General features: G+C 40.1%; 1 protein-coding gene across 1 annotated transcript in view; it reads right to left on the reverse strand.

Moving 5' to 3' along the window:
• LOC128651370 (serine/threonine-protein phosphatase 4 regulatory subunit 1) overlaps positions 1 to 16,477 on the reverse strand; it is a 515,789-nt gene that overhangs the window by 41,458 nt on the left and 457,854 nt on the right. Inside the window, exon 18 of the mRNA XM_053704495.1 lies at positions 10,339 to 10,473. Coding sequence (XP_053560470.1) covers positions 10,339 to 10,473 — 135 coding nt within the window. The remainder of the gene's footprint in view (positions 1 to 10,338; positions 10,474 to 16,477) is intronic.

Genomic DNA, 16,477 nt, shown 5'->3' on the forward strand with positions numbered 1-16,477 from the left:
AAACTTACCTTCTTGCATTTCAAATAAAGATACCAAGAAAATGAAGAAAATTTGATAATAGGAGAAAATTAGAAAGTTGCTTAAAATGTCATGCTCTATCTGAATCACAAAAGAAAAAAATTGGGTACAGTGTCCATTTAAGTTCCTTTAGATAGGAAACTTGAATCTTATCTAAGGAAAGCTTATTTATATTCAGGTCGTCTCAGGCCTGCAATTTCTTTGGCTGATGTTGCAGCTGCATCAACATTTGTGTTGGAGAATTAGCGCAACAAGAATTGGATTCTGATTTATCTAGCATTATTCGCTTACTGCAACATACTAATCAGTTCTGATGCCATTTTTTGATGATATCAAGATTGATGTTAGATCTATGTCTTTAGCTATTTTTAGCTAGAAGAGTTTTGAGGCTTAAATCTTGGAATGCTGATATGACTTTTTAAGTCTAGATTGCTATCTCTTTCTTTCCAAGGTAATAAGAGACCTAAGGGTAAATATAGAGATTCTAATCGTTTTCGTTCTTTTTGTCAAATAAGGAACAAAAACCTAATCCTTTCCTATGGAATTTGTTTCCAATTGGAAACCTTCATTAATTGGAATAAATCCAACCCATTTAAGAAACCAAAAGCCAGCCCCTAAGTCCGCATGACGGTGTGACTCTCATTCCAGCTCAGCTGGTAGGGGGCAGATTAAGGTTTTTTTCAAGGATGTTTGGATAAATTCTGTCCAAAATCAATGGTTTCAGAGTATTGTCTCTCAGGGGTATCGAATAGGATACTGAGTAAATCCTCCTGTGAGAAGATTTTTTTTTCTCTCATGCTTCCCAGCAAATCCAGTTAAAGCTCAGGCTTTTCCTGAAGTGTGTTTCAGACCTGGAGTTCAGGGGTAGTCATGCCAGTTCCTTTTCAGGAACAAGGTCTGGGGTTTTATTCAAATCTATTCTATTCATTGTCCCAAAGAAGGAAATTTCATTCAGACCAATTCTGGATCTGAAAATTTTGAATCGTTATGTAAGAGTACCAACTTTCAATGGTGACTTTAAGGACTGTTCTGCCATTTATTCAGCAAAGACATTTTAGGTACACAATGGACTTGAAGAATGTATACCTTCATATTCCGATTCATTCAAATCATTATCAGTTCCTGAGATTCTCTTTTCTAGACAAGCATTACCAATTCGTTGCTCTTCCATTTGGACTAGCAACCGCTCAAAGCATCTTTTCTAAAGGTTCTAGGTGCCCTGCTTTTTGGAAACCAGAGAGCAGGGTATTGCAGTGTTTCCTTATTTGGACGATATCTTGGTACTAGCTCAGTCTTTACGTTCTGCAGAATCTCACACAAATCAACTAGTGTTGTTTCTTCGAAAACATGGTTGGAGGATCAATTTACCAAAAAGTTTCTTGATTCCTCAGACAAGGGTCACCTTTTTATGTTTCCAGATAGATTCAGTGTCCATGACTCTGTCTTTAACAGTCAAGAGACGTTTGAAAGTGTTTGCAGCCTGTCGGTACCTTCAGTCTCAGTCATTCCCTTCAGTGGTTATGTGCATGGAAAATTTAGGTCTCATGACTGCAGCATCGGACACGATTACCTTTGCTCGTTTTAACATGAGACCTCTCCAGATTTGTTTGCTAAATCCATGGTGCAGGGATTATACAATATATCACAATTAATATCCTTAAATCCCAATGTTTGACACTCTCTAACGTGGTGGTAAAAACACTAGAGTTTAGTTCAAGGGGCTTCTTGGTTCAGCTAACCTGGACTATGATCACTACAGATGCAAGTCTTTTATGTTAGGGAGCTGTTTGGGGATCTCTGACAGCACAAGGGGTTTGGAAATCTCAAGAGGCGAGATTACCAATCAATATTTTAGAACTCTGTGCAATTTCAGAGCTCTTCAATTTTGGCCTCTGTTGAAGAGAGAACCGCTCATTTATTTCCAAACAGACAATATCACAGACAGTGGCATTTGTCAATCAGCAGGGTGGGACTCACAGTCCACAAGCTATGAAAGTAGTATCTCGGATACTTGTTTGGGCGGAATCCAGCTCCTGTCTAAATTCTGCGGTGCATATCCCAGGTATAGACATTGGGAGGCGGATTATCTCAGCCGTCAGACTTTACATCCAGGGGGGGTGGTCCCTCCATCCAGATGTGTTTTCTCAGATTGTTCAGATATGGGGTCTTCTAGAGATGGATCTGATGGCCTCTCATCTAAACAAGAGACTTCCCAGATGCCTGTCCAGGGATTTTCAGGCGGAAGCAGTAGGTGCGCCGACACTTCCTTGGTGTTATCAACCTGCTTATATTTTCCTGCCTCTAGTTCTTGTTCCAAGAGTGATTTCCAAAATCATCATGGAACTATCATTTGTGTTGCTGGTGGCTCCATCATGGCCTCACAGGTTTTGGAATGCGGGTCTTGTTCAGATGTCCAGCTGCCAACCTTAGCCACTTCCGTTAAGGCCGGACCTACTGTCTCAAGGTCCATTTTTCCATCAGGTTCTCAAATCATTAATTTGAAGGTATGGAAATTGATCGCTTAGTGCTAAGTCATAGAGGTTTCTCTGACTCAGTGATTAATACTATGTTACAGGCTCGTAAAATCTGTTTCTAGAAAGATTTATTATCGAGTTTGGAAGACATACCTTTCATGGTGTTCTTCTCATAAATTCTCTTGGCATTTCTTTTAGAGTTGCAAGAATTTTACAGTTTCTTCAGAATGGTTTGGATAAGGGTTTGTCTGCAAGTTCCTTGAAGGGACAAATCTCTGCTCTGTTTTATTCACAGAAAGATTGCTAAACTTCCTGATATTCACTGTTTTGTACAGCCTTTAGTTCGTATTAAGCCTGTCTTTAAATCAATCTCTCCTCCTTGGAGTCTTAATTTGGTTTTGAGGGCTTTACAGGCTCCTCCATATTGAGCCTATGCATTCTTTGGACATTTATCTACTTTCTTGGAAAGTGTTGTCCTTTTGGCAATCTCTTCTGCTGGAAGAGTTTCTGAGCTATCTGCTCTTTCTTGTGAATCTCGTTTTCTGATTTTTCATCAGGATAAGGCGGATTTGCGGACTTCATTTAAATTTTTTCCTAAGGTTGTGAATTCTAACAACATTAGTAGAGATATTGTTGTCCCTTCCTTGTGTCCTAATCCTAAGAATACTTTGGAAAGATCCTTACATTCTTTGGATGTGGTGAGAGCTTTGAAAACAAAATTTATGCTTACCTGATAAATTTCTTTCTCTTGTGGTGTATCCAGTCCACGGGTTCATCCATTACTTGTGGGATATTCTCCTTCCCAACAGGAAGTTGCAAGAGGACACCCACAGCAGAGCTGTCTATATAGCTCCTCCCCTAACTGCCACCCCCAGTCTTTCGACCGAAGACAAGCAAGAAAAAGGAGAAACTATAGGGTGCATTGGGGACTGTAGTTTAAAAATAAAAAACACCTGCCTTAAAGTGACAGGGCGGGCCGTGGACTGGATACACCACAAGAGAAAGAAATTTATCAGGTAAGCATAAATTTTGTTTTCTCTTGTAAGGTGTATCCAGTCCACGGGTTCATCCATTACTTGTGTGATACCAATACCAAAGCTTTAAGACACGGATGAAGGGAGGGACAAGGCAGGAACTTAAACGGAAGGCACCACTGCCTGCAAGACCTTTCTCCCAAAAAATTCCTCCTCCGAGGAAGCAAAAGTATCAAATTTGTAGAATTTAGAAAAAGTATGAAGCGAAGACCAAGTCGCCGCCTTACAAATCTGTTCAACAGAGGCCTCATTTTTAAAAGCCCACGTGGAAGCTACCGCTCTAGTGGAATGAGCTGTAATTTTTTCAGGAGGCTGCTGGCCAGCAGTCTCATAAGCTAAACGGATTATGCTTCTCAGCCAAAAAGAAAGAGAAGATGCAGAAGCCTTTTGGCCCCTCCTCTGTCCAGAGTAGACAACAAACAATGCAGATGTTTGACGAAAATCCTTAGTAGCTTGTAAATAAAACTTTAAAGCACGAACCACGTCAAGATTGTGTAATAGACGTTCCTTCTTTGAAGAAGGATTAGGACACAGTGACGGAAACCCAATCTCCTGATTGATATTCTTATTAGATACCACTTTAGGAAGAAACCCAGGTTTGGTACGCAAAACTACCTTATCTGCATGGAAGATCAGATAAGGGGAATCACACTGTAAGGCAGATAACTCTGAAACTCTACGAGCCGAAGAGATAGCTACTAAAAACAGAACTTTCCAAGATAAAAGCTTGATATCTATGGAATGCAGAGGTTCAAACGGAACCCCTTGAAGAACTTTAAGAACTAAATTTAAACTCCATGGTGGAGCAACAGATTTAAACACAGGCTTGATTCTAACTAAAGCCTGACAAAACGCCTGAACGTCTGGAACATCTGCCAGACGCTTGTGTAGAAGGACAGAGCAGAAATCTGTCCCTTTAAGGAACTAGCTGACAATCCCTTCTCCAATCCTTCTTGGAGAAAGGATAATATCCTAGGAATCCATGAGTAACCCTTGGATTCACACCAATGAAGATATTTACACCATATCTTATGATAGATTTTCCTGGTGACAGGCTTTCGAGCCTGAATTAAGGTATCAATGACCGACTCGGAGAAACCACGTTTTGATAAAATCAAGCGTTCAATCTCCAAGCAGTCAGCCGCAGAGAAATTAGATTTGGATGTTTGAATGGACCTTGGAGTAGAAGGTCCTGCGTCAGCGGCAGAGACCATGGTGGAAGGGATGACATGATCTGCATACCAAGTCCTGCGTGGCCAGGCAGGTGCTATTAAAATCACCGAAGCTCTCTCCTGCTTGATCTTGGCAATCAGACGAGGGAGGAGAGGAAATGGTGGAAACACATAAGCCAGGCTGAAGGACCAGGGCGCTGCTAGAGCATCTATCAGCGCTGCCTGGGGATCCCTTGATCTGGACCCGTAACAAGGAAGCTTGGCGTTCTGACGAGACGCCATCAGATCCACTTCTGGTTTGCCCCATAGTTGAATCAGCTGGGCAAATACCTCCGGATGGAGCTCCCACTCCCCCAGATGAAAAGTCTGCCGACTTAGAAAATTCGCCTCCCAGTTCTCTACTCCTGGGATATGGATGGCTGAGAGATGGCAAGAGTGAACCTCTGCCCATAGAATTATCTTTGAAACCTCCAAGATTGCCAGGGGGCTTCTTGTTCCCCCCTGATGGTTGATATAGGCTACAGTCGTGATATTGTCCGACTGAAATTTGATGAACCTGACCGCAGCTAGTTGAGGCCAAGCCTGAAGAGCATTGAATATCGCTCTCAGTTCCAGAATGTTTATCTGAAGGAGGGCTTCCTCCTGAGTCCATGAACCCTGAGCCTTCAGGGAGTTCCAGACCGCGCCCCAGCCCAGAAGGCTGGCATCTGTCGTCACTATAGTCCACTCTGGCCTGCGGAAACTCATTCCCCTGGACAGATGGACCCGAGATAACCACCAGAGAAGAGAATCCCTGGTCTCTTGATCCAGATTTAGCAGAGGGGACAAATCTGTGTAGTCCCCATTCCACTGATTGAGCATACAAAGTTGCAGTGGTCTGAGATGTAGGCGGGCAAACGGAACTATGTCCATTGCCACTACCGTTAGGCTGATTACTTCCATACACTAAGCCACTGACGGCCGAGAAGTGGAATGAAGAGCACGGCACGAAGTTAGAAGCTTTGATAATCTGACCTCTGTCAGAAAATATTTCATTTCTACTGAATCTATCAGTGTTCCTAGGAAGGAAACTCTTGTGAGAGGGGAGAGAGAACTCTTATGTTCGTTCACCTTCCACCCATGAGACCTTAGAAAGGTCTGAACAATGTCCGTATGGGACTTGGCGATTTGAAAAGTCGATGCCTGTATCAGAATGTCGTCTAGGTAAGAAGCCACTGCTATGCCCCGTGGTCTTAGAACAGCCAGTAGGGACCCTAGAACCTTCGTAAAGTTTCTTGGTGCCGTGGCTAACCCGAAGGGAAGAGCCACAAACTGGTAATGCCCGTCTAAGAAGGCAAACCTGAGGAAGTGATGATGATCTTTGTGAATCGGAATGTGGAGATAAGCATCCTTTAAGTCCACGGTAGTCAAATATTGACCCTCCTGGATCATAGGGAGGATGGTTCGGATAGTCTCCATCTTGAAGGATGGGACCCTGAGAAATTTGTTTAGGATCTTGAGATCCAAGATTGGTCTGAAAGTTCCCTCTTTTTTGGGAACTATAAACAGATTTGAATAGAAGCCCTGCCCCTGTTCCTCCCTTGGAACTGGGTGGATCACTCCCATAACCAGTAGGTCTTGAACACAACGTAAGAATGCCTCTCTCTTTAACTGGTTTACAGATAATTGTGAGAGATGAAATCTCCCCTTGGGAGATGAAGCTTTGAAGTCCAGAAGATATCCCTGGGAAACAATCTCTAATGCCCAGGGATCCTGGACGTCTCTTGCCCAAGCCTGGGCGAAGAGGGAAAGTCTGCCCCCTATTAGATTCGGTCCCGGATCGGGGGCTACTCCTTCATGCTGTCTTAGAGGCAGCCGCAGGTTTCTTGGCCTGCTTCCCCTTGTTCCAAGCCTGGTTAGGGGCTGGAGAATAAAACCTTGATGTATAAAATTTTTCTTAAGGAGACCCTCCAATTTTTTATCCATAGGATCTAGGAAAGCACAACTGTCCTCGAAGGGGATAGTTGTACGCATAGCTAGGGTAGAGACTGCTCCCTCCACCTTAGGAACCATCTGCCACGAGTCCCGTATGGCGGCATCTATGGGAAACATCTTTTTGAAAGCAGGAGGGGGAGAGAACAGCACAACTGGTCTATCCCATTCCTTAGTAATAATTTCCGAAAACCTCTTAGGGACTGGAAAAACATCAGTGTAAACAGGCACTGCAAAGTATTTGTCCATTTTACACAATTTCTCTGGAACCACAATGGGGTCAAAGTCATCCAGAGTCGCTAAAACCTCCCTAAGCAATAAGCAGAGGTGTTCAAGCTTAAATTTAAACGCTGTCATTTCAGAATCAGACTGAAGTAACTCCTTCCCTGAGTCTGAAATGTCACCCACAGATAGAAGCTCACCTGCCTTGGCTTCTGAGCATTGTGAGGGTATATCGGACACAGGCATTAAAGCATCAGAAAGCTCTGTATTAGTTCTAGCCTGAGAGCTGTCTCGCTTTCCTTGTAACCCTGGCAGTTTGGAGAATACCTCTGAGAGGGTAGCATTCATAACTGCCGCCATGTCCTGTAAGGTAAAAGAATTAGACGCGCTAGACTTACTTGGCGTCACTTGAGCGGGAGTTATAGGTTCTGACACATGGGGAGAGCTAGATGGCATAATCTCCCTCTTTTCAGTCAGAGAATACCCTGGAGATAAATCTTTAAGCACCATAATATGGTCTTCATAGTTTATAGAAATATCAGTACATTTGGTACACATTCTAAGAGGGGGATCCACCATGGCTCCCAAACATATTTAACAAGGAGTTTCCTCTATGTCAGACATGTTTAACAGACTAGTAATGAGACAAGCAAGCTTGGAAAACACTTTAATAAAGGTGAAAGAGCAATTAAACAAAAACGTTATTGTGCCTTTAAGAGAAAAAAAACTAGCACTTAAACTGCAAAACAGTGTAAAAATACAGTAAAGTCTTTGAAATTTTTACAGTGTGTGTAAGGGACTAAAGCAACATTGCACCCACTTGCAAATGGATGATTAACCCCTTAGGCCCCAAACCGGATTGAAAAACGTTAAAAGTCAATTGAGCATCTTGCCACAGCGCTGCTGAGGCTCCTACCTGCCCTCAAAAACGATTTTGTGCAGAAATAACCCCTTTGAAATGGTCCTCAGATGCCAGAGGACTCCGCTAGGGAAGCTGGATGTCTCAGTATGAATTAAAACTGTGCAGTTAGAGCACTAAAATAGGCCCCTCCCACCAGGTACTGGATGCCAGAGGGGCCTTAAGAAAATACTCCTAGGAGTATCTGACTAGCCATGTGGAAACTAGGCCCCAAATAAAGACTTATCTCCCTCAGAGAAAAAACGTCCTATTTATGAAATCATGTAAACGTTTTGTCACTAAGTAATATGATTATTAACATGAGTATTACCCTGTTTTGTAAGCATGATCCCAGTCGCTGTTAAATCACTGCATCAGGCTTACCTCAAATACACAAGGCTCTGTCAGCATTTTCTAGAATTTATTCATCTCTCTAGAAATAAAAATACTGAACATACCTCAAAGCAGGTAATCTGCAGACCGTTCCCCCAACTGAAGTTTTCCCATATTCTTCAGTTATGTGTGAGAACAGCAATGGACCTTAGTTACAAACCGCTAAGATCATCAAACCTCCAGGAAGAATTCTTCTTCTAATTTCTGCCTGAGAGTAAAACAGTACAACGCCGGTACTGTTTAAAAATATCAAACTCTTGATTGAAGGTAAAACTACACTAAGTCACCACATATCTCTTGATACTTCCTTTCTTGTCGAGAGTTGCAAGAGAATGACTGGGGGTGGCAGTTAAGGGAGGAGCTATATAGACAGCTCTGCTGTGGTTGTCCTCTTGCAACTTCCTGTTGGGAAGGAGAATATCCCACAAGTAATGGATGAACCCGTGGACTGGATTCACCTTACAAGAGAAATATTATATTGAAGCTACTAAAGATTTCAGGAAGACTTCTAGTCTATTTGTTATATTTTCTGGTTCCAAGAAAGGTCAGAAGGCTTCTGCTATTTCCTTGGCTTCTTGGTTAAAGCTTTTGATTCTTCAGGCTTATTTGGAGTCGGGTCAGGTCCCGCCTCAGAGAATTACAGTTCATTCTACTAGATCAGTCTCCACTTCGTGGGCTTCTAAGAATGAAGCTTCAGTTGATCAAATTTGCAAAGCGACAACTTGGTCTTCTTTTCATAAATGTACTAAATTCTACCGTTTTGATGTATTTGCTTCTTCAGAAGCAGTTTTTGGCAGAAAAGTTCTTCAGGCAGCTGTTTCAGTTTGATTCTTCTGCTGATGTTTTAAGTTTTTCTTGTCATTAAAGAATAAACTTATATTTTGGGTTGTGGATTATTTTTTCAGCGGAAAATGGCTGTTTATTTTTATCCCTCCCTCTCTAGTGACTCTTGCGTGGAGTTCCACATCTTGGGTATTGATATCCCATACGTCACTAGCTCATGGACTCTTGCCAATTACATGAAAGAAAACAATTTATGTAAGAATTTACCTGATAAATTAATTTCTTTCATATTGGCAAGAGTCCATGAGGCCCACCCTTTTTATGGTGGTTATGCCATTTTTGTACAAAGCATAATTATTTCCAAATTCCTTTATTGATGCTTTTTACTCCTTTCTTTATCACCCCACTACTTGGCTATTCGTTAAACTGAATTGTGGGTGTGGTGAGGGGTGTATTTATAGGCATTTGAGGTTTGGTAAACTTTGCCCCTCCTGGTAGGATTGTATATCCCATACGTCACTAGCTCATGGACTCTTGCCAATATGAAAGAAATTAATTTATCAGGTAAATTCTTACATAAATTATGTTATTGCGTTGGTGGTGGATGGCGGTTTAGGGGTTAATAATTTTATAAGGTAGTTTTTTTTTCGTAATACTTTGTGCTGGTGGTTAGTTTATTTTTTTGTGTTTTTTTTAAATACTTATTGCGGGAGGTTAAGTGTTTTTTTTTCATACTAATTGTGTGCGTTTTTTTTTTTTTTTTTTTAAAAAACTTATTGCAGGCGTTTTTTTTGTTTTTTTTAATGCTCCGTTTGCCTTCGCTGCATCCCGGTGGATTCCGAAAATGGATGGTGGATTCTTTCACCACCCTGCCATTTTCGGAATCCACCAGCCTTGCGTTGCCAACATTCCTTTGATGATGCGTGCGCAACTGCCAACGGCGACGGACATTACTAACGCAATTATAGTATAGATACTATATATTTCTGTCATCTATTATAGACAGAGGTTAGCTAGGAAAGGAAGATCTGAATGCTGTGGACTTACATCTGTCACTGAAACTAAATGCTATTTAACTAAAATTCTTTATGTTTTTGCAGCATTTGCTATTTTTACTTGAGAGAGGAGGCAATGTAAGTCATGATTATGAGTTTGATAAAGACAAACGTATTATGGAAACCAAATAAAAATTACTAACTTTACTCAAACTGGTTTATTGGAAAGACAGACCCAGCAGAGATTGTGTCATATTTAGAAGAAATTTTAAAAAGGAAAAAGGAAAATGCAAAGTATATGATGGGGTACTAAACCAAGATATTTGAATGAACGAGCAACATCACACTAGAATACCATAAAATGGAAAAAACAAATACCTGGCAGATGAATGCAAATGCTTGACGAGCCACCCACTTGGAAGAGTGTCTGAACTGCACAATTAGTTCATTGATGAAATTAAGACCCAATTCATTTTCCCCATTTGCATAAAATTTCTGTAATATTGCCACCACCTGCGGAAAAGAGGGAACAGTGTGTAATCTTCACAATTTGGTTCAACAAAATTAAACTATATATTTTGCAAACTAAACTTGTTTGACAATGGCAAAAACAGAAGGAAAAAAAACCTATTTTGTAAAATCGTATTTAATGAATAACAAAGGTGCTTAGAGATCTAAAGGAAATCTGAGGACATGCCAGATTAAAACATTTATACACTACTAAATTTCCAATATACCTTCAAAACTTGTTTTGCCACCTTTTCATATATTTTATTAAAGTTGTCAATTTTGATTCCTCAAAGCTGAAAAAGTAAACTGCAAAATTATCAAGGCTAACCCTGCTACATATATTTTCCTAATTGGATTTAAGTGTTAATAACTGCAAAAAAACCACAACAAGAAAAAAAACATAATTTATGTAAGAACTTACCTGATAAATTCATTTCTTTCATATTAGCAAGAGTCCATGAGCTAGTGACGTATGGGATATACATTCCTACCAGGAGGGGCAAAGTTTCCCAAACCTTAAAATGCCTATAAATACACCCCTCACCACACCCACAATTCAGTTTAACGAATAGCCAAGAAGTGGGGTGATAAGAAAAAAGTGCGAAAGCATATAAAATAAGGAATTGGAATAATTGTGCTTATACAAAAAAATCATAACCACCACAAAAAAGGGCGGGCCTCATGGACTCTTGCTAATATGAAAGAAATGAATTTATCAGGTAAGTTCTTACATAAATTATGTTTTCTTTCATGTAATTAGCAAGAGTCCATGAGCTAGTGACGTATGGGATAATGACTACCCAAGATGTGGATCTTTCCACGCAAGAGTCACTAGAGAGGGAGGGATAAAATAAAGACAGCCAATTCCTGCTGAAAATAATCCACACCCAAAATAAAGTTTAATGAAAAACATAAACAGAAGATTCAAACTGAAACCGCTGCCTGAAGTACTTTTCTACCAAAAACTGCTTCAGAAGAAGAAAATACATCAAAATGGTAGAATTTAGTAAAAGTATGCAAAGAGGACCAAGTTGTTGCTTTGCAAATCTGATCAACCGAAGCTTCATTCCTAAACGCCCAGGAAGTAGAAACTGACCTAGTAGAATGAGCTGTAATCCTTTGAGGCGGAGTTTTACCCGACTCGACATAGGCATGATGAATTAGAGATTTCAACCAAGATGCCAAAGAAATGGCAGAAGCTTTCTGGCCTTTTCTAGAACCGGAAAAGATAACAAATAGACTAGAAGTCTTTCGGAAAGACTTAGTAGCTTCAACATAATATTTCAAAGCTCTAACAACATCCAAAGAATGCAACGATTTCTCCTTAGAATTCTTAGGATTAGGACATAATGAAGGAACCACAATTTCTCTACTAATGTTGTTGGAATTCACAACTTTAGGTAAAAATTCAAAAGAAGTTCGCAACACCGCCTTATCCTGATGAAAAATCAGAAAAGGAGACTCACAAGAAAGAGCAGATAATTCAGAGACTCTTCTGGCAGAAGAGATCGCCAAAAGGAACAAAACTTTCCAAGAAAGTAATTTAATGTCCAATGAATGCATAGGTTCAAACGGAGGAGCTTGAAGAGCCCCCAGAACCAAATTCAAACTCCAAGGAGGAGAAATTGACTTAATGACAGGTTTTATACGAACCAAAGCTTGTACAAAACAATGAATATCAGGAAGATTAGCAATCTTTCTGTGAAAAAGAACAGAAAGAGAAGAGATTTGTCCTTTCAAAGAACTTGCGGATAAACCTTTATCTAAACCATCCTGAAGAAACTGTAAAATTCTCGGAATTCTAAAAGAATGCCAAGAAAAATGATGAGAAAGACACCAAGAAATATAAGTCTTCCAGACTCTATAATATATCTCTCTGGATACAGATTTACGAGCCTGTAACATAGTATTAATCACAGAGTCAGAGAAACCTCTTTGACCAAGAATCAAGCGTTCAATCTCCATACCTTTAAATTTAAGGATTTGAGATCTTGATGGAAAAAAGGACCTTGCGACAGAAGGTCTGGTCTTAGCGGAAGAGTCCACGGATGGCAAGAGGCCATCCGGACAAGATCCGCATACCAAAACCTGTGAGGCCATGCCGGAGCTATCAGCAGAACAAACGAGCATTCCTTCAGAATCTTGGAGATTACTCTTGGAAGAAGAACTAGAGGCGGAAAGAAATAGGCAGGATGATACTTCCAAGGAAGTGATAATGCATCCACTGCTTCCGCCTGAGGATCCCGGGATCTGGACAGATACCTGGGAAGTTTCTTGTTTGGATGAGACGCCATCAGATCTATTTCTGGAAGCTCCCACATTTGAACAATCTGAAGAAATACCTCTTGGTGAAGAGACCATTCGCCCGGATGCAACGTTTGGCGACTGAGATAATCCGCTTCCCAATTGTCTATACCTGGGATATGAACCGCAGAGATTAGACAGGAGATGGATTCCGCCCAAACCAGAATTCGAGATACTTCTTTCATAGCCAGAGGACTGTGAGTCCCTCCTTGATGATTGATGTATGCCACAGTTGTGACATTGTCTGTCTGAAAACAAATGAACGATTCTCTCTTCAGAAGAGGCCAAGACTGAAGAGCTCTGAAAATTGCACGGAGTTCCAAAATATTGATCGGTAATCTCACCTCCTGAGATTCCCAAACTCCTTGTGCCGTCAGAGATCCCCACACAGCTCCCCAACCTGTGAGACTTGCATCTGTTGAAATTACAGTCCAGGTCGGAAGCACAAAAGAAGCCCCCTGAATTAAACGATGGTGATCTGTCCACCACGTTAGAGAGTGTCGTACAATCGGTTTTAAAGATATTAATTGAGATATCTTTGTGTAATCCCTGCACCATTGATTCAGCATACAGAGCTGAAGAGGTCGCATGTGAAAACGAGCAAAGGGGATCGCGTCCGATGCAGCAGTCATAAGACCTAGAATTTCCATGCATAAGGCTACCGAAGGGAATGATTGTGACTGAAGGTTTCGACAAGCTGAAATCAATTTTAGACGTCTCTTGTCTGTCAAAGACAGAGTCATGGACACTGAATCTATCTGGAAACCCAGAAAGTTTACCCTTGTCTGAGGAATCAATTAACTTTTTAGTGAATTGATCCTCCAACCATGATCTTGAAGAAACAACACAAGTCGATTCGTATGAGATTCTGCTAAATGTAAAGACTGAGCAAGTACCAAGATATCGTCCAAATAAGGAAATACCACAATACCCTGTTCTCTGATTACAGACAGAAGGGCACCGAGAACCTTTGTAAAAATTCTTGGAGCTGTAGCTAGGCCAAACGGCAGAGCCACAAACTGGTAATGCTTGTCCAGAAAAGAGAATCTCAGGAACTGATAATGATCTGGATGAATCGGAATATGCAGATATGCATCCTGTAAATCTATTGTGGACATATAATGCCCTTGCTGAACAAAAGGCAAGATAGTCCTTACAGTTACCATTTTGAACGTTGGTATCCTTACATAACGATTCAATATTTTTAGATCCAGAACTGGTCTGAAGGAATTCTCCTTCTTTGGTACAATGAAGAGATTTGAATAAAACCCCATCCCCTGTTCCAGAACTGGAACTGGCATAATTACTCCAGCCAACTCTAGATCTGAAACACAATTCAGAAATGCTTGAGCTTTCACTGGATTTACTGGGACACGGGAAAGAAAAAATCTCTTTGCAGGAGGTCTCATCTTGAAACCAATTCTGTACCCTTCTGAAACAATGTTCTGAATCCAAAGATTGTGAACAGAATTGATCCAAATTTCTTTGAAAAAACGTAACCTGCCCCCTACCAGCTGAACTGGAATGAGGGCCGCACCTTCATGTGGACTTAGAAGCTGGCTTTGCTTTTCTAGAAGGCTTGGATTTATTCCAGACTGGAGATGGTTTCCAAACTGAAACTGCTGCTGAGGATGAAGGATCAGGCTTTTGTTCTTTGTTGAAACGAAAGGAACGAAAACGATTATTAGCCCTGTTTTTACCCTTAGATTTTTTATCCTGTGGTAAAAAAGTTCCTTTCCCACCAGTAACAGTTGAGATAATAGAATCCAACTGAGAACCAAATAATTTGTTACCCTGGAAAGAAATGGAAAGTAGAGTTGATTTAGAAGCCATATCAGCATTCCAAGTTTTAAGCCATAAAGCTCTTCTAGCTAAAATAGCTAGAGACATAAACCTGACATCAACTCTGATAATATCAAAAATGGCATCACAGATAAAATTATTAGCATGTTGAAGAAGAATAATAATATTATGAGAATCATGATCTGTTACTTGTTGCGCTAAAGTTTCCAACCAAAAAGTTGAAGCTGCAGCAACATCAGCCAATGATATAGCAGGTCTAAAAAGATTACCTGAACACAGATAAGCTTTTCTTAGAAAGGATTCAATTTTCCTATCTAAAGGATCCTTAAACGAAGTACCATCTGACGTAGGAATAGTAGTACGTTTAGCAAGGGTAGAAATAGCCCCATCAACTCTAGGGATTTTGTCCCAAAATTCTAACCTGTCAGATGGCACAGGATATAATTGCTTAAAACGTTTAGAAGGAGTAAATGAATTACCCAATTTATCCCATTCTCTGGAAATTACTTCAGAAATAGCACTAGGAACAGGAAAAACTTCTGGAATAACCACAGGAGATTTAAAGACCTTATCTAAACGTTTAGAATTAGTATCAAGAGGACCAGAATCCTCAATTTCTAAAGCAATTAGTACTTCTTTAAGTAAAGAACGAATAAATTCCATTTTAAATAAATATGAAGATTTATCAGCATCAATCTCTGAGACAGAATCCTCTGAACCAGAAGAGTCATCAGAATCAGAATGATGATGTTCATTTAAAAATGAATCTGTATAAAGAGAAGTTTTAAAAGATTTTTTATGTTTACTAGAAGGAGGAATAACAGACATAGCCTTCTTGATGGATTCAGAAACAAAATCTCTTATGTTATCAGGAACATTCTGAACATTAGATGTTGATGGAACTGCAACAGGTAATGGTACATTACTAAAGGAAATATTATCTGTATTAACAAGTTTGTCATGACAATTAATACAAAAAACAGCTGGAGGAATAGCTACCAAAAGTTTACAGCAGATACACTTAGCTTTGGTAATTCCAGCACCAGACAGCGATTTTCCTGAAGTATCTTCTGACTCAGATGAAACGTGAGACATCTTGCAATATGTAAGAGAAAAAACAACATATAAAGCAAAATTGATCAAATTCCTTAAAGGGACACTCAAGTCAAAATTAAACTTCAAGATTCAAATACAGGATGCAAATTTAAACAATTTTCCAATTTACTTCCATTAACAAAATGTGCACAATCTTTTTATATTTACACTTTTTGAGTCACCAACTCCTACTGAGCATGTGCAAAAATTCACAGCATATACATATATGCATTTGTAATTGGCTGATGGCTGTCACATGATACAGGGGGAGTGGAAATAGACGTAACTTTGCAATTTATTTAACAAAAATCTACTACTCATTTGAAGTTCAGACTAAGTGCTATTACATTGTCTTCTTATCATGCATTTGTTGATTATGCAAATCTAATGTATTGACTGGTCCTTTAAATGACAGTTTCAGGAATGGGAAAAAATGCCAATGAACAAGCTTCTAGCAACCAGAAGCAAAGAAAAAATGAGACTTAAATAATGTGGAGACAAAAGCGACGCCCATATTTTTTAGCGCCAAATAAGATGCCCACATTATTTGGCGCCTAAATGCTTTTTGGCGCCAAAAATGACGCCATATCCGGAACGCCGACATCTTTGGCGCAAAAGAACGTCAAAAAATGACGCAACTTCCGGCGACACTTATGACGCCGGAAACAGAAAAGATTTTTTGCGCCAAAAAAGTCCACGCCAAGAATGACGCAATAAAATGAAGCATTTTCAGCCCCCGCGAGCCTAACAGCCCACAGGGAAAAAAAGTCAAATTTTTAAGGTAAGAAAAATAATTGATTCAAGT

The sequence above is a fragment of the Bombina bombina genome, chromosome 1 (assembly GCF_027579735.1).
Source record: "Bombina bombina isolate aBomBom1 chromosome 1, aBomBom1.pri, whole genome shotgun sequence".
Classification (NCBI taxonomy): domain Eukaryota; kingdom Metazoa; phylum Chordata; class Amphibia; order Anura; family Bombinatoridae; genus Bombina; species Bombina bombina.